The sequence below is a fragment of the Marmota marmota genome, unplaced genomic scaffold, assembly GCF_001458135.2.
Source record: "Marmota marmota marmota unplaced genomic scaffold, marMar, whole genome shotgun sequence".
Classification (NCBI taxonomy): domain Eukaryota; kingdom Metazoa; phylum Chordata; class Mammalia; order Rodentia; family Sciuridae; genus Marmota; species Marmota marmota.
Window position 1 is genome coordinate 47,542,713 of NW_025999900.1, and position 23,933 is coordinate 47,566,645.

The 23,933-nt window shown below is 37.5% G+C and overlaps 1 protein-coding gene across 4 annotated transcripts in view; it reads left to right on the forward strand.

Annotated features, from left to right (window-relative positions):
• Nucleotides 1-23,933, forward strand: part of Tshr (thyroid stimulating hormone receptor) — a 146,001-nt gene that overhangs the window by 82,892 nt on the left and 39,176 nt on the right. For all 4 annotated transcript variants that reach the window (XM_048799121.1, XM_048799120.1, XM_048799119.1 and 1 more), the window contains 4 exons: nucleotides 11,963-12,037; nucleotides 14,425-14,499; nucleotides 15,943-16,020; nucleotides 19,128-19,196. In XM_048799121.1, coding sequence (XP_048655078.1) covers nucleotides 11,963-12,037; nucleotides 14,425-14,499; nucleotides 15,943-16,020; nucleotides 19,128-19,196 — 297 coding nt within the window. The remainder of the gene's footprint in view (nucleotides 1-11,962; nucleotides 12,038-14,424; nucleotides 14,500-15,942; nucleotides 16,021-19,127; nucleotides 19,197-23,933) is intronic.

Below are 23,933 nucleotides of genomic sequence, written 5' to 3' on the forward strand. Positions count from 1 at the left end.
GAGTGTATTAGTTACCTTTCTGTTACTATAACAAAATACCTGAAGCAATTTATAAAGAGAAAGGGTTTAGTTTGGTTTATAGTTTTGTAAGTTCCAATCCTCCAAGATCAGTGAGAGGAGAGGGAGAGGGTATTACTTTGGACACTGGTGAAGTTGCATATGATGTTGGAAATAAGGTCAGAGCAAATTGCTTACCTCAAGAGCCATGAATGGCCTGGGTCCCACAGTCCCCTTTGAGAACAAGCCTCTAATGACCTAGGACCTTCCACTAGTCTCTACCTCACCTCCCAATAGTGCCATCCTGGGAATCAAGCCCTCAATACATAAACATTTAGAGGATACTCATCCAATCCATAACAATACACACAAAATTATCAATTTATAAATGCTTGATATCTTCTAGTCAGTATATTAGATATCTCATATGCATTATTTGTACAACCCTCATTTAACCCATGAAGTAGAGATCATTATATCCATTACTTATGTATGAAAAACATAATTTTAATAAGATAATAAGAAGTATTAGGATCCCTAATAAGAAGTATGGGGTTTTTTATCACATATTTCATAATATGTGATGAAAATGATGTACTGCTTAAATAAGGTTTGTGTAAAACTTCTTAGATTATGGGGTAACTAGAAATAGATAAAAGCCCTCACAAAGATGAAAGCCCAGATTTGAATCAGTAAAAAATAACTGGGCACATAGAGAAAAAAAAAGCCAAGAATTTATGGGAAATAAAATTTTTTAAAAAGAGAGAAGAAAACAGAAAGTAATCCATAGGAAATACAGATATTGGAGTTAATAGACATAGATTTTTAAATAACCATTACTTAATGAGTTCAAAAATTTAAGTGATAAGAGAGATAATAGACTAGAACTTGAAACTCTAAAAAATGATCAGTTAGAAACTCCCAAACTTGGGCTAGGGTTGTCACCCAGGGTAGAGTACTTGCCTGGCACTTGTGAGGCACTGGGTTCGATCCTCAGCACCCCACATAATAAATAGTTATTATGTCCATCTACAAATATATATATTTTTTTAAACTCCCAAACTTAAAATGTCAGTAATTGAAATAAAGATCTAAAAACAGGAGTTTAACAACAGATCAGACAACTCAAAAGAGAATTAGTTTCCTGAAAGAGTTCAAAAGAATATACCCAGCCTGAAGCATGGAGGGAAAAAGATATTAAGAACTATATGTTATATAAAAGGTTAAGCATATCTATGGTTGAATTCCAAGAAAAGGAAAAAAGAAGGAATGAGAAAAGCAGTATTTGAAAGGAATTTTTCAATTCTCTTACGAGATATCAAGTTTCAGATGTTAGAAGGATGGCAAATCCCAACTAGATGAATACAAAGAAAATCTCATTAGACATCACAGTAAAATTGCTAAAATGTAAAGACAAAAAGAAAATCATTAAAAAGCAAGAGAAAATTATTATATAATACTTTCGAAGACAATAACAGCAAATTAGAAGGCTATTCAACAAAAATGATGGAACTCACAAAACAACAGAAAGATATCTGCAAACAGCAAAATAACAACAGCAAATACCTAACAACACATCAAAAATGTTCTTTAAAACTGAAAAGAGGGGCTGGGGATGTGGCTCAAGCGGTAGCGCGCTGGCCTGGCATGCCTGCGGCCCGGGTTCGATCCTCAGCACCACATACAAAGAAAGATGTTGTGTCCGCCGAGAATTAAAAAATAAATATTTTTTAAAAAAACTGAAAAGAATAATACTTAACAAAAGTTGAGAGAATTGGTTGCCATTAAGCTTGTATTAAAGGAATTATTAAATGAATTAGAGAAAAAATGATCCCAAATGGTAGCACGTTCTGTGCAGAAAGAAATGAAAAGCAATAGAAAAAGAAAATATGTGGATAAATGGCAACAAATTAAAGAAATAAAGAACTGCTGAAATAAATATTAGATTTAACCCCAAATAATCACTTAATTAAATGTAAAAGGACAAAATATTCTATAAGATACAGAGATCACCAGATTGGCAACTTTTTTTTATATGCCAAAGTTGAATTTTTATTATATTATGGTAATCTTATTCTGAAACCATTGTTATATGATGGGTACAAGGCAAATTAATTATGAGATGGTTCTACTAGTATATGCAAGTGTTTTCTAATTGCATAAATCAAGACTGGAACATTTTGTCATAGCAGACCAACAAGGAAACTGCTAAGAAAAGGGTCATATCAAAAGGGCTTACAAATCCACTTGAAGAGTTACTTTAGGCTTTAGTAGGATAATAATAGCAATGACTTAAAGCCCACCAAATATATTTTTAAAAATCCAACAATATGGTGCTTACAAGAGACATATTTTACATATAATATAGGAAGGTTGAAATTGAGAGGATAAAATATATGATATGCAAACTAGCTAAGAGAAAATTTATATAAATATAACACAGTATGAAGCCTTATCATATATAAAAATGGGTTCTTCATAGTGATAGAAAGAATTACTACACCAAAATAATATAATGATTCTAAATCTAATATTTATAAGAGCATAGCTTCAAACCAGATAAGCAGAAATTGGCAGAACTATAGAGAGAAACAGTCCACAATCACAGTGGAAGCTGATTTTAATATAGCTTATCAATAATTGATAGAACAAGATTAACAAAAAAGTAAATAATTATACTAATAAGAAATAAAAAGAGTTAAATAACATAATTTACAAACTTGACCTTGACTTATAAAAAATACACCTCAAAATTGCCAAGTACATCCTCTTTTTCAAAGACATGTGGAATAACTGATGAAATCAACCATATGTTGGACGGCAAAGCAATTATCAATTGCTTACAGAAAACTAAAATCAAATATGTTCTTTGACCAGTAAATAACCTGACTTCTAAATAACTCTGATGTTGAATAACCATGAAAGAAATCACAATAGGCATAGGAAATTTTTTAACTAAATGAAAATAAAAATACCATACCAAAACCTGTGGCATGCAGTTAAAGTCAGGTTCAAAGAAAAAGGTATAGACCTAAAAGGACACAGACTAAAAGAAAAGACTGAAAGCAAATCATTTGTGTATTTTTCACAAGAAATTCATGTAAGAAAGAAAATCAAAACCAAAGAAAATAGAAGAATACTGAGGCCCAAGAAAACAGAAAATTCTGCACATTGGGGACAGCCATTGACAAACTTTAAAAAACAAAGACAACTCCAAATATAATTCATTTATCAAACTGTTTTCTGTCTCTCTCACCAAAAAGTAAAAGCAACTAATTTGTAATAGATCCCTCTATAAATTGTTGACTTTAAAAGCAACTCTTTTGCTTTCATTTGTTTCCTCATAAAGTGGTCAGTTATAAGTTTTCTTATAAATATTAATTTCCCCCAGAATTTTTCCCTTCCTAGAGAAAAGAGAATTTAAAAATAATAACTAAAAAGAGGATAAGTTGGGGCTGGGGTTGTGGCTCAGTGGTAGAATGCTCGCATAGCACGTGTGAGACCATGAGTTCGATCCTCAGTACCACACCAAAATAAATAAATATTGTGTCCAAGTACAACTAAAAAATTTATAATTTTTTAAAAGAGGATAAGTCTACAAACAAGTATCCAAAAAGATATTTATTTGAGGTATTGAGAGTCTAATATCTTAGAAAATAAAAGAATAATTAGTCTTGCATTCTTCACATTTTCATAATGTGTGTGTGTGTGTGTGTGTGTGTGGGAGGGAGAGAGAGAGAGAGAGATTATCATCTGCAAATGGATTTGCTCAGCATAAAAGATAAGTGAAGATTATTTTTTGGAAGCATGACACCCAAATGTTTAATGCATTTATTTTTAATCATTTGTTAATCAGTGACTAAACAAAAAAAGGGATTATGCTACTTGCAGGAGAAAAAGAGAGCTCAAACATCACTCGTTTTCCCACCAGGAATTGAGAATTGTGGAGTTAAGGGATGAAGTCAAATATCAATATGAAATCATTTGTTTTATCTATAGGCCACATAGTACCATCAACCAAACTTTCTGGGATCCAGAAGTGCAGAATTAAACCCCTCTGGTTTATTTAGAAAAGAGAACTTTTAAACCATGTTGAATTTTCTCCAAGGTTGGATACTAAACTAGGAATACATATTTCAAATGCCAGTGCATCTTGCCTACATTTATTGAAGAGCTTCAACGGGAACATCAGCAGCAAAAGAACAAGATGTTTTTCGTTTTGTATGTGTATTTCCTTCCTCAGCTGCCTCTCAGACTTGTTTTGGTTATGTGATTTGGTGAATAGGAGGTTGAACTAGAAAAAACACAGGAATCTGTAGTGTTCCCACTACTAACCATCCCTGCCAATGCCTGTTCGGCCCTCTTCCTTCAGGTTCTTTAAGATGGTTTCCCAATTCATGTTTTGATTTTGTTTTGTGATATGGAGTGTTGGAACATAAGCACTAAAATTGTTTCTGTTCATGACCTAGAGCTAGCATTAAAAAATATAAAGCTACCCACTCAGTACTTTAACACTTGTTAAGCCTGTGGCCATTGAACCTTACAGGGCTATATGGAAGATTCAGAAGAGTGGATTATTCTGTTCTTATCAAAACTTCCTCCAGGTCTGAGGGTATGGCTCAGTGGTAGTGTTCTTGCCTAACATGCACAAGACCCTAAGTTTAATGCAAGCACTCAAAAACAGAAACAAACAACAAAAAGGAAAACAAAACAAAAGCAAAAAACACCTGCCTCCTCTGTGATAACCACAATCCTGGCTGTACTCCTGGTTGTCGGTCCTTTGCATTATCCTTTGCTGGAGGATCCCCGCTGCCTTTTTCACTTCTAATTGTTGGAGTTCCCTAGTAATCCAATCCCGTGTCTTCTTACTCGGTATTCTCCCCTTATGTAACCTTGTCTAATAATTCACAAGTTTGTGTATCTAGTTCAGGTTTGTCTTAGCATTGGATTAGATGCCTACTGGTATGCTAGACCATCTTCTCTCAGATGTCCCCCATATATCTCACATTTCATCTATTTATTTATTGGTGCTGGGAGTCATTATCTCTCATTTTAAATAGCCCAAACTGAAATCTTGATTGTCCTGAAGTTTACTACTCCTTCAGAATTTGCTGAGCCAAAAAAAAGATACCTGCAGTCATCTCAATGAAAATCCCAGATTCCTAAAGAGTCCCGTCTTCTCTCCCATCACATAATTCCAGTATCTACAGATTTCTGGTTTTGTTCAAATTTGAAAAATTTTGCCCAACATTTCAATAGAATATGTTTGAAGTGGTGCCACTGTTGCGGGAAACAAGCCAGTCAAGAAGCAGCAAGCGGCACTTAAAGAGAAGGAGAGCTTCAAACCTTACGTCAGCAGGCCCAGAGGAGAACAAACTCCAAATTCTGAGCCCTAATCCACAATTTCTTACAACATTCATTGGTTTTTTTTGGCATAATCTTAGACCTATCATTTTTTTTTCCTTTCAAAAAAATTCCTAATTTACATGACTGAGGGCCTTGTGTGGGGTCTCTAACATAAATGATGTTTACAGAAACACATAAGGAGAGAGGGCTCTTTTCACAGGAATCTGTTAAATCTGTAGCCTTGAAAGCCTCTCATAGGAGTGATTACATTTCAAAAGGAGGTAGTCAGACTTCTACAGACAATTATTGACAATCCAAAAGGTAGGGACCCAAGGTTAATTAGGTTTCCATAAGAAAGGCTGACAGAAGAGTAGAGGAACTAACCCTTTCCCCAGGCATTGGATTTTTCACTATCACAGTCTTGTAATTTCATTTTACAACTAACTGGGTGTGGTTTGACCATCTCACCATGACAGTTCTAACCCTAATCCTTAAGAGAACCTATGCCTTTTACTTTAGATTCTTGGAGCCCTGAATTACCATATAAGGAGTCCAATTACCCTGATGAAGAGACTGTGAAGGTAGGCCATGAGATTATGTAGAGATGGGAAATGGCTTGTCTGAGCCTAGCCTTCTAGCAATCTCCATTAAAGATTTAATATAAAAGTCATTTGTCTTAGAGTCAATTTATAATAATGAAAATTCATAAACTACTCAAATGATTGGCTTGAAGAAATGTTAAATATAAAATATCACGCAGCCACAAAGAATCTGTTACCCTAGATATTTCACTAACATAAGAAATGCTTTTATCATAATGTCATTTAAATTTTTTAAATTTGTTTTTCCAATAGAAACCTAAAAATTATGTATATTTATGGGATACCTCGTGATGTCCTGATACATGTATACACTAACAGTCAGATCAGAGTAACCATATCTAGCTCCTCAGATGTTTATCATTTCTTTGTGATGAAGTGTTCAAAATCCTTTCTTCTAGCTTTGTTGGCCAGGACTCTAATGATGGGTGAGTAAAGGTATCACTCCTTCGCAGCAGGTGAAATGTCACAGTGGCTTCCTATGGCCCTCCACTTGTTTTCCGGTTTGGTATGTTTTTTTGTTTTTTGGTTTGTTTTGAGAGAGAGAGAGAGAGAGAGAGAGAGAGAGAGAGAATTTTTTAATATTTATTTTTAGTTTTCGGTGGACACAACATCTTTATTTTATTTTTATGTGGTGCTGAGGATCCAACCCAGCGGCCCATGCATGCCAGACTAGCGTGCTAACTCTTGAGCCATATCCCCAGCCCCTGGTATGTTTTTTTAACTCATGAACTGGTGATGTTTGGAATGTAGACAAATATCTCTAACGTCAAAGGTCATAATCAAGTACCATGATCTATTAAATAACCGAGGTCAGCTGGGCATGGTGGTGCATGCCTGTAATCCCAGTGGCTTGGGAGGCTGAGGCAGGAAGATAGTTCAAAGCCAGCCTCAGCAAAAGTGAGATGCTAAGCAACTCAGTGAGACCCTGTCTCTAAAATAGAAATACAGAATAGGGCTGGGGACGTGGCTCAGCGGTCGAGTACCCCTGAGTATAATCCTCGGTACTCCCTCCCCCACAAAAAACAGTTGAGGTCCAAAGGGAGGGGAAAGGAAATAAGGAAGTCAGGAGCTGGAGAGTTCCTTAATAGTAGATGAGTTTAAGCCTTCATTGCCTCTCCTTTTGTTCCCCCTTTTCCCACCTTAGAACTACCTTTTCTCCCTCTGCTGTTTCCCCATATTGTTTGGGGTTTAGGTTTGGAGACCAAGTGCCTGGGACAACACTGACTGTCTCGGACAATCAGAGCCAATTTCTCTGTTCATGGCTCTTACTGAGAATAAGCAAGTATGTCTCAGAACAAGAAAAAAAAAAAAGCCAGAACCTAGACATATGATTAAACCTAGTACATGCTAAGTTATTGATCTGTTAATTTGTGATCATACTGCCTCCTGGACATTGATGTTACACTTTTCACCTCAGTGTCCATTTTGTTTGAAATCCAGTGAAGTGGAATTAAACAGCAATATGTCATTTAAATACTTTTTACTCTGGCAAATGATATCCTTGTAATATAACTCAAAAACAAAAATCAAAACAAATAACAATAACAAAAACTGTCTTTGAAGTTAGAAGCCTGAGGATAAGGCCCAGTGTTGTCTCTGTGTGACAGATCAGGTACTTAATCTCTCTAAGCATGACTCTTCTGTTTCTCTGAAAGATAGGGGTGATTTTTTATTTATTTAGTTGTCAATGGACCTTTACTTTATTTACTGAGTTATTTATATGTGGTACTGACAATCGAACCCAGTGCCTCATTCGCGGTAGGCAAGTGCTCTACACTGAGCTACGACCCCAGCCCAGGGATGATCTTTACTTGCTTCACAGAAAGCTGTTCTTTCATTGTCTCATTGGTGCAACAGCCTGGGTGATGAGGAGCACACTCAGTCTCTTCTAACCCTGTAATCATCATCATCTGAGCCTGAGCTTTTCAAATCAATAAATCTAAAAATCCTCAAATATTTCTCCAGCATAGATAAATAACCCAACTCCATAGAAAAGCACACTTAACCAGTCTGTCTGGCATGTCATAGTCCAAAGATAATTTTAATATGGAATATATACTACTTGCTGTATTTAGATTTTGGAATTTGGGTTTTTTTTTTTTTTTTTGCATGCCCTTCTAATTTTTTTTCTTTTGAACAAAATAACAAATAAAAATTGCATATTTTTTGCCTCCAAACCCATGTACCAGAATCGACCATTATTAGCAGTGTGCTCTATATTTTCAGCTCTCGATCGAATTCACCTTGCTCTGCTGAATATATATATAGCTAGCCTCCTCCGTCCTTGGGCCATAATTGCTTAACTTGAAATTGCAAGGCACAAATTCATGCTGTCAGGTATGCTAGGAACACATTCAAATTTGGACTGCTCTTTCACCCTTCTCTAGCTGGAGTTGTTTTTCTTTTTTTCTTTTTAACTTGCCTTGAGCCCTTCTTTCTTTCTGTCTTTGAAAGGATAGTACTGCCTGCATTTGTTATCTTTCTCCATTTAGCTGAACTCCTGGCAATCTATGTCCACTCCATGCTTCTGTGCTCCTGGAGAGATTTTTAAGCCACTTGTGAGCAAGTGTTGAGCTGATGGCTGCTTCCTTCAAAAAGCAATTTCTTTTCCCTGCTTGGGTATTTTGTTCATTATTCTTTCTTTCCTCTTATACTGTCCTCCCCTCCCCCAGAAATCCATCTCTTTTGTGTCTCTACCCTCTCCTCGAGACCTCTTCCACTCCCTTCTTCTCTTCCAGGTCCCATGTAACTTCCCAGCGTCATTGAATCAACAGTTAGAACAGCAACGTTTTGATTCCTTTTCATTCACTGCCTTAGAATCCGACTCCTGTGGGCGCATTTCCTTCCATTGTGGACATACTTTTAGGCCACTCAAGTCCACCTGCTCAAAATGATCTCTCATCAAGCAATTTTCCAGACTGTAAAACACACTCAATTTCCAATCTCTCCTATTTTACATCTGTTTGTCTCTAACAGCAGCTGGAAGCCTCCTCCCCAAATGGAAAGTTCTGGTAAAAAGTTTATGGCTCACCTTGAAAAAAAGAGAGAATTACATCTGCGGAGACTGATAGTCTCTGGAGGGCAAGGCAGGATCATTATGAGATTTTGGAGTAGGGTGGCCAATGGTTCCAGTTTGTCCAGGACAGAGGACTTTCAGTTTTAAAATTAGTTCAAAATTTAAAGATTGGCTTAAGGAGAGTCTTTCCATGCAGACTCTTGGTTAGGGAAATGGTGATTTAATAATTTAGGACTAGTCGGAACACAGCAAGGTGAGGATTTTGAAGTAGGGGGTTCCCAGAGTCTTGGGAAGCAAATGGTTGATTCTTTTGGTTGAAACACTGATGAGTCTTTCTTTTAAGAAGTTCCTATATTGAACAATAAAGTTATGATAATTAAGAAAATGAGCCAGTAAGGTTATATTACTATAGACAGTAAGCTATGTGTATAGGGAGGAGGGGGAGTAGATGTTTTCTTTTCTCAGAGTTAATTTCATCTTCTTTCCCAAGGTCTGTTTCATATTCAATGTCCTTAGTTGAAATACCTAACCTAGCAGGGTATTTAATTTTTTTTTTTTTGCTAGAACATTACAGCACTTTTATGACAAGACTTGTGTGTTCTAGCTTTTATTATACTTGTGAAAATAATGAGAAGACCATTATTTACAGAAGACTTAACCTGTAGGAAAACTACGTAGCCAACCTTTTACAGATATTATTTAATCCTCATAAGAGCTCTTTGAAGAAGGAGGTGTTGCTATTATGTTATTATCGTTTACTTTAAAAATTTTTGAGGGAGGGGGATACTGGAAATTGAACTCAGGGGCTCTTTACCACTGAGTTACATCCTCAGTTCTTTTCACTTTTTATTTTGAGAGAGTGGGTTGCTAAATTGGTGAGGTTGGCCTTGAACTTGTGATCCTCCTGCCTTAGAGTCTCAAGTCACTGGGATTATAGGCATGCACCACAGTGCCCTGCTTATCAACACTGTTTTACAGAGGAAACAGGCTAAAAGAAGGCAAGAACCTTGTCCAAATTCATGCAGTCAGAAGTGACAAAGCCAAGTTTCTAGCTCAGATCCATTTGACCCATTTGACTCAGTAAGAGGGGGATACTTCAGGTATTTGTTACAATGTGGATGAACCTCATAGACATCATCTAAATGAAAAAAGGAAAACAGAAAAGACTACCTATGAGATGATTCTATATATAGGAAATGTCCAGATAAAGCAAATTGAGAGAGAGAGAAAACAGCTAGTGGTTTCTATGCATGAGGGAGGGAATGCAAATGGTTAGTTTTGTCATTGAAAGAAATGTTTTACTGGATTGTGGTGATGGTTACACAATTCTGTAAATTAATTAAAAATTATTAAACTGTGTACCTACAGTGCATGAATGTTATGGAAAAGTTTTTCTTCAATAAAACTGCTTTTAAAATGGCACAGGTCAGATTCTATGTTTTCTGATTGGTACCCTCAATGACTAGATATAGGTCTCTTTAGGAACCAAGCCCCAGGATTGAAGTGGAGAAAATGTTATATGCATTTGTGGATATATCATGAAGATATCAGAATGAACCCCACTATTATGTATAACTATAATGCACTAATACATTTTTTTAAAAAAAGAATCAAGCCCCAAGAGCCAACCCAAAAGGAGAAAGGCTACAGGTTTTACTGAATTTTTATGTATTTTCCTATAAGCATAGAAAGTATCTTTAAGCTCTTTTAACCAGTCCACATATGTTGAATATGTTTAATTTTACTAGTGACAACCCATTTCTAACTTATTGGTTAGTGAGCTGCTTATTTCATTGATGCTGTGTTCTTGATCAGCATATATGTATGTATATACACATATGTATAAATCTAAGCATGTTAATTACAGACACATAAAACAGCACAACATACATCCTGGAGAGTCTTAAAATACTGACATCACAAAATAAACCCAAGTGAACTGCTTAGGCTCACTGCGTACCTTACGTCTGACATACCAATCGACAGAACCTGACTGCCCTTGTTACAGGGCTCCATCCATCGTGAAATTCACCTGGCCTCTCCCTTTAGTGTTCATCACCTTGGCCAGGATTCTGGCTACTGTTAATCAGATAGATGTTTGTCCTCAACTTCTCACCAAACCATTGGAGAGGTTTTTCTTTTCTATCTAAATATATATTTTGTGAAAATCCCTCTGTAGTAGTCAGAGTTCTCTAGAGGAACAGAATCAACAGGAAGTATGATTATAAAAAGGGGACTTATCAGGCTGGCTTACATGACCAGAAGCTGGATAGTCCACAATGGCCATCGGGCAGGCTGGAGAGCTGGAGGAACCAGTAGCTGCAGAATCCAAGAGGTTGAAGCCTCAGAACAAGAAGGATTAAAGGTGCTACAGTAGTCGGAAACTGAAGGCTTCTTGAGGAATCACTGGAAGAGTCCACTTTGGAAGAGTGAAGAAGAGAGAGTCAGATACCCTCAGCCGATCACAGCAGCAATCAAGAACCCATTCAAGAAGAATCAAGCTTGTATTTGCTGCTGCTTCCTTGTTCTTCCTACTTTTATTCCATCCAAGCCACCATCCTATTGGATGGTGCTGCCCCTGCTTAGGGAGGGTCTCTGCTTTGGTTTGCTATCATACATGTCAATCATTCCTAGACACACCCTCACTGACACACCCAGAAGCCTCTTAATCATCAGCATCTCTTAATCCAATGAAGTTGACAATTCAAGTTAACCACTTACACCCTCAGATACTACAATTGAGAGAAAGGTAGTCCATAAATGCAAACAGATGGAGATCAAGTCCATGAAGCAAAAGGACTAAACAGCCTTTGTGTCCCTGTGAGAGCCTGGAGTAGAGTGATGGTGATGGGACTAATTTCTGAGATCAATAGTCCTTGAACCACCAAATAGATGCATATTCTTCTTATGGACATTTGTTAAAGCTGATTTATGTTGTTTTCTCTTTGGTAAAAGCAGAAGTAAATGTATACGGTGACTGTTTTCCTTGTAACTTTTACAGAGAAATTCGAAACACCAGAAGCTTAACTTTCATAGACCCTGATGCCCTGAGAGAGCTCCCCCTCCTCAAGTTCCTGTAAGTCCTAACTCCCTTCTTTTCACTTTTTTTTTTTTTTTTTTTTTTTTTTTTTTTTAGAATTTTAATGCTATTGTCTTCCGGTAATCTCCCTAGGATTTTATACTATGAGGTCATTTTCATAATGTATGGTTTGGGTTGAATTGTTTCTTGTGACTTTCTTCCCACCCCTTCTCATTAGGCAAGGTCTCAGGTGAAATGATTCACATGTTTAAAACCCACTGGAAGAATCAGTGCATAGTGCTGGGACCAGAGACCTGATCCAAGAGATGTGAGGGAGTGAATGCTGTTACATATATGTAACCTTTACATATAGTATCACAGGGCAAAACAAATTCCTGAGAGAAAAATGGTCAATTTTGTTTACAAAAGGATATTGAAACAATATTAGACTGGCTGCTACATAGAACACACACACAAAGTCACAGAGGATAAAATTTAGTCTCTTGAGGTTAGGGGACAAAAATGAAATGGAAAGGGACAACCACTTACTGCTTTGCTTTGACAATCCATTCTGAGCTGACTGTAAGCTCCATGAGGGCAGAGACCACAACATTTTTGTTCTCAGTTGTATCCTTATTGCCTGGCACAGAGTAGGTGCTCAATAAAAAAAAAAATGCATTCAGTGGATTTGTATTCATGAGCTTAGGCCCTCTAGAAACTGGCTAGAAGAAGCTTCTTTCCTGCTTATATGCATTATAAAAATTAGAAAAATCTCTAAAAGGGACTAAACCCTAAGCCCAGATATACACACTATTACCATTTCAGTTCATTTCCATCCAGGCTTTTGAAATTAAAGTGTACACCCACAGATATTTTATGAGAGAAATCTTTAAGGATGAATAGAAGTTATCCAGGAAAAGAAGGAAGAGTAGATGATGTAGCAGCATGATAAAGGCACAGAGTCCTCCTTTTAAAGGAGGACTTGTTCAGGGTTTTGGAGAAAAGTCAGAAGTTTCTTTAATCTGGCATTTCCAGCCCTCTGCTTTGTGGCCTCCATCTGACTCTTTGGCCATTCCCCACCCCATTCTTTTACATGAACCCCCATTGCAATTGAGCTAGTTGGTTTACTGTACTTCAAATACACCTCATCACCTCATGGGATATCATTTTTCTTCTTTGGAATCTTCCATTTGCTCATTTTGAGTTCTCTGGTTCCTGCCACCTCTTCAAATTCTATGCCTTCCACTAGAGAAGGAGTTGAGTCTGAATTTCCTTTTCAAGGTGCATCAGTGAGGGCTGGGGTTGTGGCTCAGTGGTAGAGTGCTCACCTAGCATGCATGAGGCACTGAGTTCAATCCTCAGCACCACATAAAATAAAGATATTGTGTCCACCTAAAGCTTTAAAAATAAATAAATATTAAAACAAAAAAAGGTGCATCAGTGAAACTAGTTGTTTGGTTTTCTACCAGACCTTCTATAAAGATCTACTCGGTAGTGTCTAGGACTCTAGGACTCACCACATCCCCCAAATCTCACAAAAAACATTTCTACTTCCACTAATTACATTCTAGTAACTGCAATAAACCTTAAACCAACTAAGTCTGGGTGGCATCAGGAACCTGAGAGCTTTCGTGCTCATGTTGTTTTAAGCACGTCTTTTAATCCTGACATTTTTTCCTAGGTGACACAAACTTTGGAAGGGGAAGACATTGTCTTCGAAAATTTCCTTTATTTTCTGGACATTTTAAAAACAGTTCTAGTGCAAATGTACTCCCAGGTTATTGCTGTAGGAAAATCATTCTTTTTTAAATATATTTTTTAGTTGTAGATGGATACAATCTTTATTTTTATTTATTAATTTTTATGTGGTGCTGAGGATCGAACCCAGGACCTCACACATACAAGGCAAGGGCTCTACCACTGAGCTACAACCCCAGCCCAGGAAAATCATTCTTAGCAAAATAATAATGCAATAAAACATCGAATTTGAAAGAGGAAGACTGACTTGGTGTTGGGTAATCCTGTGCTCCTCTTCTATCTTACTCTTATCCCCCCATAATATACATACACATAATATCTTCCAATCAAAATAAGGAGATCGATCTCTCTCTCTCTCTCTCTCTCTCTCTCTCTCTCTCTCTCTCTACACACACACACACACACACACACACACACACACACAGGAAAGAAACCTAAATTTCTATTTCTAGGAATCCCACTGGGTCCAAACAATGCCTGGAGTATTCTAAGCAGAATAGATGTATTGACACTGATTAGATTACTGTGTCTTGAGCAAATATCATCTCATCCCATGGCTAGAACTTACCAATAATCACTCAGATAGTAAGCAGAAGAGTTAAGATTTGGCTACAAACTGACATTATTCTACTTCTGTGTTAATTTTTTTGAAACCTAAAATCTTTTTCTTCTTTCATGTAATTTAGTGGCATTTTCAACACCGGACTTAGAATATTCCCTGACCTGACCAAAGTTCATTCCACCGATGTATTCTTTATTCTGTAAGTATATACAACATGATGTGTCATATTTTTGTCATTGTCAAGAACTAGGGTGCAGCCATGGGGGGGTTCAAACCCAAGTGAAGTAATTGTATCAAGGAGGAAACGGGGATCAATTGTGACGACACTGGTAGAAGCAGCAAGGAAGGATTGAAAAACAGCCATGGGGTTCAGTGATGTGGGTCAGCGGTGACTCTGACATGAATAGTTCTTGTGAAGTGACGGGAGCAGGAAAGTCAGTGGGAGCTTCTTCTGGGCCAACGTACAAGAGAGGATTCGAGGGGTTGAATTAGAGTGATGATCACAAACTCTTGAGAACTTTTATTATTAAAGGGAACATAGATGTCCCGCTAGTTGAACCATATTGGTTGAAGAGATTTTATTTGAGACGTGAGAGAAATATTATAGAATGTTTGCCAATGGGAATGATTGAATAGAAGGAAAAATTAATGATCACAATGATACTTTATTTTCATAGTGTTTTAAACAGGTTTTCAAACACTTTCCCATGCATTACATTTGCTTCGCTCAACCACCTGATACGGCATAAAATGAAGTTATGATTTTTCTATTTGACAAATGAAGAAACTGAGGAAGAAAAAACATAAGTGATTTTTGCCTGACTTGCTCCCATGGAGCAGTCAGAAATGACGCTCAGACTACTTGTGTTCTTTTCCAAAACCTGTAACATATCATCTTACCTAATTGTATAGAAGTAAAAAGACACATGCAGAGGGAATTACACAAGTTGAGTTTGACTACAGAATCAGCAAAATGTGGAGTGATAAGATCCAAACTCTTGGGGTTTTCTAGAAAAAAAAATTGGCCATACTTCTTTGCTGCAGAAAAGCTCAGCTATCTTCTAGAAACTAGACAAGTGTAGAAAGTTTTTCCAGAATATCTGCCTGGCAGAGCTTTTCAAGTAAGAGGACATTTTAGCAATAGTCATGAAACAAAATCCATGGATTCCTTTCTCCCATGGAAAATTCTAGTGGCTCTGGACAAATGCTGCAAGTTCAGGAGAGGTTTGTGAAATCCATTTGCTTCCTTTGAGATAAGTAAATTGGGGACCTCAGCTCTTACCAAAGCTTGCTTGCTCACTACACACCCAAGGTTCTGAATTCATGTCCTTCTCAGACAGCTCTTAACCACCTGATCTCTGAGCCACCAGTGGTTGAAAAGGGTCAATAAAACTTAACAGTAGGCGTTTGGGTTGTGGCTTAGTGGTAGAGCACTTGCCTAGCATGTATGAGGCACTGTGTTTGATTCTCAGCACCACATATAAATAAATAAAATAAAGACCCATCAACATCTAAATTTAAAAAAAAAAAACAGTAAATAAGACTAAGCTGTGAGCTTATTTAATCTGCATATGTATAACAAAAGTCCATTTCCAGGAAGAAAGCATTTTTTTTTTCAAGTGTTCTTGTCCCTCTCTTTCAGTGAAATTATGGACAACCCTTACATGACTTCAATCCCTGTAAATGCATTTCAGGGACTGTGCAATGAAACCTTAACACTGTGAGTATTGCCAGTTTCACTCTTGCCAACAATTGAATATTGTTCTGGGCCACTGTCATAATTTTATAGACCACCCAGAGCCATAATACCCTGTAATGTTTATATTCTACAAAGAGTTTCATGTAATTAAATAAGCATATTGCCTTGTGCCATGGTACACTGTAGATTATTATTTCCAAACAAGTTTAGAAAATAAAACAAGAGTATTTCCTTATAGCAGTGGTTGGTTTTCTTTGTTTGGTTTTTTTTCTTTCTTTCTTTTTTCTGGGAAGGATCAATTAGGCTTTACAGATTACATGGCCTCAACTCTGCCTGTGTTCCACTAAAATTTTATTTCCAGAAAGAGATAGTGGACTAGATTAAGCCTGCAGTGGCATCGTATTCTGTATTCAAGTATCCCTATTTGACAGATTTGAATTTGCTGTAGAGCAAATTTAAGTGACTTTCCCTAGGTCACTGAGTATGAGAGTGGTGATAAGCTCTGTAGTCACACTCTTACTCAGTAGTGGCAAACTTATTAAGCTCCCGTAGGTGATGCTATACATCCTTCTTTGACCAGAGCTTGAATGGATTCTGCTCTGTAGCTGTTCAAAATCAGATGCTTAATCTGGGATAGTCACAGAATGGCTCTAAAAGGAGAAGATCTAATAGAGGTATAAAAGATAAGTTAATTCTCTTTGTATTAGCCAGAAAGTAGAGCTGAGACCACCTCTGCAGATCCCTTCTATTTTCAATGCCACTGCCCATGTTCAGGCCTGGTGTGGAGTTTTTGCCCAAATTGTCACCCAATCTCCCTGTTTCTGCTCATGCTACGGTCTCTAGTGCTCTGTCAAATACAAATCAGATTCAAATGCTCCCCATAAAAACTTATCCAAGCCTCCTCACAACTTTCTAAGGGGCTTTTTTCCAAACCATTCAAATTGATCAATTTGGGATCTATGAACTATCTCCACTGTTGGAAATCTGTGCACAACGGAGCCTTTCAGCTAATCCTTCTCCTCACACTCCAGGGAAGAAGACTTTTGAAAAGACAAGATTCCTCTTCAGTTATGATTTCTTTTGACAGAACAGAGAAGACCTGGGCTCTTGTCCTGCTCAGCCCCAAACCTCAACACAACTTTCCTTCTTTGTGAGGGTTTCCATTGTATGATTTAGGGCCCATCACATCGCGAGTTAAAACTCTATCATTCTCAGCTTCTTTACAGAATGTTGTTACTCTCCCTTTTAGACAACTATTTCCTAAGAACCTCATATCCCAAGCAGCCCTCTCAAATGAAAGCTGCTCACTGTCCCCACCCTGCATGAGGCCCATTTTATAAACATCTGAGCAGGGAACTGAATATTTCCTGAATACAGAGGTGGGAATGGCAGGGGTTGTCCGTTACCTTTTTGTATGATCATTTCTACATTGATGCAAAAGTCCTTTCTCCTTTGAAGCCCATTCTCAAAGAACTATAAAAATGAAAAGAGGCACATCTAACAGTACAGTCTGTGCCTGTATTCCTGATAGGACAGAGTACGGCAAAATTTACAATCCTTTCTTCCTTCCTTCCCTCCTTCCCTCCTTCCTTCCTTCCTTCCTTCCTCTTTTCCTTTTTCAAAAATGTCTACTTGTTCATGAAGTTTCATTTAATCTCTGTAATATAATATAAACGAAGAATATTTTTAATGTCCAGAATGTTCAATGAAGTTTGGTGAAGTAAAATGCATAATTTTCACAATTTTGTAAAAGAATTCTAGTTCAGAAAAAAATAAAGTTATTCATTAGTACTTTCTCAGTCTCCGTAACGTGTCCCTGAGGTATGTGTTATAGTCTTTGCCCAGTAACTGGAATTAAACTCACTGTGTAATTATTTAAAACAAAATAAACAACAAAACCATGAGATTGTTTCTCAGTTCCCCACAATTATATAAGATAAATACAAATCTTAGGGTATTCCTTTTAATGTGATCATCTCAAAAGTGTCCCTCATTGTGTTACGTATAGAATGATTTGATCATCTTAGCAACCTTTTGTTCGGGAATTATCATTTTATTTTTAGAGACATAGAAACTGAGGATGAGACAAGTTGAGAAATTCTCAGGATCACCCGGCTCTTAAGTGACAGAGCCAGGTCTAGTTCCACATGTGAAGTCTCCTGTGGGCTTCTTAATGCATTACCAGAGTTTACATGGGGCAGAGTACCATCATTTTCCAAGTTCCCCTAGGGGTGTCCCTAAGAGTTGCCACCAGCTGTGCCTGATTGTGGTCATGGCTCTCTTCTCTTCAAGCCAACAACCACCAGTAACGCCCACACATCCCAGAGTTCCTAAGACTGGGGCTCCTTCTCTTGCAGAAAGGGTGGGTGGAAAGAATTGTATTTAAGGTCAGGATTCCTGACAGTTCTAAACTACTGTTTTTGGCAAGTCACTTCCATGTCGTAGTAACTTCACTGGGACATGGAGGTGGTAACATTGCATACAGGTCCCCTGTAAATCAATGTATTAATTAATCCATTGTAGAAACATGGCAACGAGTGAAAACATTAAAATTTCCATAGAATGGGTTGGTCTTTATACTTTCTTATAGTTGTCTATGAAGTTCAATTTAATTCAGCCCACAACCATTAAGTGTTTAATCTGTGGTGAGCTCTGAGGGTAAATAGATAAAATACAAATGGGAAATAACATCTTGAATGGAAAAAAAGAGAGAGAGAGAGAATCCATGTGTTTAGATGAATGTCTTTCAAAGTGTTTATCTTAAGAAACTGCAGTTAGGCCTCCATTATTGACACTGGGTTAACGATTACCTGAAACTCTGTTTCCTGTGTGTATGTGGACATTTAAAACAAAAATCCTTTTGCAAGCCTTTGTTCTTTGACCTGAATCTGCTTCTAAGAAAAAGCTTATTTACTAGCAGCAGAGTCCGAGAATCAATATTCACACTGGAAAATATTATCTTGTGTCCTAAGGAAGACATAATGTGAAGTTTCTCTGTGAGGTGCATATGTGAGACTGTAACTCTTTATGCACATTTCTGGCACAGAAGAAATGAAGCCCAAACATTCAGAAAAGGTCCATCAAACTTCCCATAAGTTATTAATTTTTCCTCTCTATATTTATTGTAGAAAACTGTACAACAATGGCTTTACTTCAATCCAAGAACACGCTTTCAATGGGACAAAGCTGGATGCTGTGTAAGTCAAGGGTAGCCATGAAAACCCTCCCCCACCTCCACCCCCAGATGGACTAGCCAGTAGGTCACAGTTTGCTGAGGGATAGGTCCTATTGGAACATCCCTCAACCCCAAGTTAGTGTGACCAATACTTGGAAATAATGTTAGGGAATCTGAGAAGAGCCAGTTGAATAGACACTTAATATTGGCTCGGATTCTAAATCCCAAGAGATTTTCCTCAATAAAATGGAGGAACATGATGTCACCTTGTTATTCTGCAGGGGTATGTGTGTGTGTATGTGTGTGTGTACACGTACATGCAGGTAATATTCATCTCCTAGGCTCATGAAAGAAAAGGTGCCTTTAGTGAACCCAAAGTTGTTCAAAAAATGAAATTTCTCACTTAGTCCTGTTTGACATGTTTTAGAGAAAGATGTCACTTTCTGTTTGATTCACTCAGAAATAACTGAAAACCCATATCCAACATTTCCTTTTCTAACAAATTTTAAATAAGGCCCGAAATAGCTGAAACCACAAGCAACAGAACTTGTATTGGATTTATTTTGTAACACTTCTTACTTCTATATCAATCACATATTTTTTTTTTCAGTTCCAGATGTTCTGGGTTTTATTTCCAAACTTACCTGCTCATTTTTTATAGTGTTTTGTTACTTACCTTTGTCATTTCCCCTTTAAACAATTTATACATAGTTGTTTTATATTCCAGAAATGATCGTTGCCCAATTTGAAAGAATTTTGATTCTAAATCTGTTGTGTAGTACAGTGTCTTTCAAATCTTACTAGGCATACAAACTTTCTGGGATCTTGTTAAAATACAAATTTCCAATTTAGTAGTTCTGCAGAAGACTATGGGATTCTGTATTTTTAACAAACTCCCAGGTGATGCTGAGGCTGCCACAGACCACACTTTGAGTATCAAGGTGAGGTAAATAAACTGCACAACCATGCATGGTAACCCTGGATGGAAAATAATATACTTATAGCTGGGTGTGGTAGCACACACCTGTAATCTCAGTTCCTGAGGATGCTGAGACAGGAGGATCCTAAGTTTGAGGCCAGCCTTGGTAACTTAGTGAGGCCCTCTCTCAAGTTTAAAAATAATAATAAAAAAAAATTTAAAGGGCTGGGGATGTAGCTCAGAGGTACCAAACTCCTGGTTTCAGTTCCCAGTACCACAAAATGAGGAGGGGGGGGGAGGAGAGGGGAGGAGGGGAGAAGGAAGGGGAGAGGGAGAGGGAGGAGGAGGATGACAAAATGTATGGATTAAGTGATTTGGTTGGTGTTTTGGTGGTTAGGTGGTATGTTCTAGAATGATTCCAGTTTTACAAGATAAATGGTAAAACATTCTGAAGTCATTAAACTTAGGCAAGGCTCTCTGAGTTCTGTTTGAAGGGGAGTCTCATTCTGCCAAGCTTTTGGGTTTCCTATTAGTCTTTATCCGAGGAGGAGTTAGAGGTAATTCTCTTCATGTCTGGCAGGGGGTTGTCATTAGGGTTGACATTAGGTTGTCACTAGGGTCTCACTGAGTTCAGTTGTTTTCAAAATACATAATTATAGGGGATGTTTTAAAAAGACTTGTAGAGTAATATGAATACTTGCATATCAAATTTATTTACAGATTTGGAGAGACCCTCTTTCCATCTTAACTTCATTGTACTAATCTCATGTAATCCTACATTTACTTCTCAACATATTTATTGAACACTTGTGATGTTCCAGGCACTGTGCTGTTCACTGGCAATACAAAGATAAGAGCAAAGTGCTTCCTTCCTCCAGAGGACAGAGCACTCTGTGGGGTCCACTCAAGGGCAGCAATAGAATGGACCCAAGTACAATAGGGAGAAATGTACCCAATGCCAAACATGCATCTCAATAATAACCCAATGCTTGTTATCCAAAAACATTGGCCTTCTTGCTTGGCAAAGAGAAAGGAATGATTTTCTCTAAACTTACCCTATGGTTTTCTAATTATTAGCATTTGATTTTAGTATTATACAAAACTCACCAAATATTGTCCTTTTTGATTCAGTTATTCCTTGAAAGCCGTGAACCTTAGGGAAATGGCTTTACTGATCCAAATTTTTTATGGAGTATTGGGACCTCTTAATTATTAAAATAATTTGTAGATACTAAGGGTTTAAAAATTTCAAAAGACTGACATACTATTCTAGATGCATGGGGCATCAAGAGACCCAGCTATCGCACTCCTTTGTATTTATCCAAAATAACTAAAATCAGTAAACTATACTGATACAGCTACATCAATGTTTATAGCACTGCAATTCACAATAGTCAAGATATGGGACCAGTACAGTTTCCCACCAATAGATTACTGGATTAAGAAATTGTGATATATATATATACATACACACACACACACACACACACACATACAATGGAATATTACTCAGCCAAAACAAAGAATGAAATTATGGCATTTGCTGGTAAATGGATGAAACTGGAGACTATCATGCTAAGTGAAATAAGCCAATCCCAAAAAACCAAAGGCCAAATGTTCTCTCTGATATGCAATACTAACACACAATAAGTAGGGGGAAGGAAGAATAGAATTTCATTAGATTGGACAAAGGGGAATGAAGTGGGGAGGGAAGGGGGAATAGTAAAGGCAGTAGAATGAGTTAGACATTCCTTTTCTATGTTCATATATGAATGCATGGTCAGTGAAATGCCACATCATGTATAATCACAAGAATGGGATCCTAATTAGAATAAGTTATACCCCATATATGTCTAATATGTCAAAATACATGTATATCTAAAAAGAACAAAATTTTTAAAAAGTGGGGGGGGGGAGAAATTATGATGTTTGCTGGTAAATGGATAGAACTGGAGAATATCTGGCTAAGTGAAATAAGCCAGTCTCAGAAAATCCAGGGTTGAATATTTTCTCTCATATGTGGAAGCTAGAGCAAAGTAAAGGGAACACAACGTATCTGAAGGATAGAGGGAAAATCAGTGGAGAAGATGATGATTGAGGGCTGGGGTTGTGTTGTAACTCAGTGGTAGAGCACTTGCCTGGCGCATGTGAGGCACTGGGCTCAATCAGCACCACATATAAATAAATAAATAAATAAATAAATAAATGTATTGTGTCCATCCACAACTAAAAAAAAAAAGAAAAAGAAAGAAGAAGATTGAAGAGGAGGGAGAGGGAGGAGGGATGGAAAGAGGAGGAAATATGGAATGAATTTGACAAAATTACGTTATGTGCACATATAAATATACCACAGTGAATTCCACCTTTATGCAAATCTATAAAGCACCAATTAAAAATAAACAAATAAATGAGAAAATAGAGAGCTTAGCATTGAGACAACAGAAAACCCACATTATGAAGGACATGGGTAGTGATACTGATGACACTTTCCACCAGGGAGATCAGAGGCAGGACTGTAGCTCCTGAGGTCACTGCTTTTCCAGAGTGCTGGATGGAAAGGATGGTTGATTTCTCACACTTTTACAAGCAAAGGATTTTAATGCCCAAGATAAGGATGTAATCTCCGAATTATTTACTTCTGTATCCTGCCATGTTTAGTAATTGGAAAGTATATTCCTCCTACATTCTCAGTTACTATTATTTTTTGTACTGGAGATTGAACTCAGGAACACTTAACCACTGAGCCACATCCCCAACCCTATTTTGTATTTTATTTAGAGGCAGGGTCTCACTGAGTTGCTCGGCGCCTGGCTGTTGCTGAGGCTGGCTTTGAATTCACCATCCTCCTGCCTTAGCCTCCTGAGCTGCTGGGATTACAGGCATGTATTACCACACCCAGCTCTCATTATCAGTTACTTTTTTAAGAACAAAGATATGGGTATAAAATTCAGGCTTTAAGGTCTACAGAGCAGTGGGTACAAATTGGAACAATCTGAGGAGTTTCAAAAGCACTGATGCCTAGGTTTTGTCACCAGACATTCTGGATGTAGCCAGACCAATGGGGATTTTAAAAGTTCCCCAGGTGAATCCAATGTGGAGCCAAAGTCAAGAATCACTCTTGTGGAACGCTATCAATCCTCTTGTCCAGTTTTCACATTTTACACATGAAGGGAATAAAGCCCAAAAAAGGACACATGACTTTTTTTTAAAAAAGTAGCTTTTGATATTTGTTAATGTAGTGGTTGAACCAAAGCTGGGACCTAGGTAACCCAGTTCATGACTATTTTCCCTGGCCTCTGCCAGAATTCATCACTGTTGATTTACCAGCCATGACCAAAGCAACTGGACACCCAACTTCTCTGGCCACTGCTACTTGTTCTTACCCCTGAAGAAGATTTAGGCTTCTTAGCTCAGCCAAGCAAAAGCATTAATACAGAAGTTAAAATATCTTGCACCTAGAATGATCATTCTAGAAAGAATGAGACCAAGTAAGAGAAAGGACTCAACTCAAAACTTGGAGCACAATCAGGAGAAGTCTCAGATGACAAGCACACCAAGCAATGGTGTCATTGGTCAGTGAAGATCTGACTATACCGATGCAGGAAGACCATCCACTCAATGAGCTTCCAAAAGAAGTCTCTGTAGGGACGACTCGATCAAAAGGCTGGGATAGTGAATGTTGTTAGATTTAAAGACTTGAGGTTGAGGTTAGTTCATGTATATTAACCATTTTGTTTCAAAACATTGACTCCTATTCATGATAGGCACCCTGGTCATGTTTAGAGAACTCTGCAAAGATTTCAAGAGATTTTCAAAAGGAGTCTTCTAGAATCAGGATAC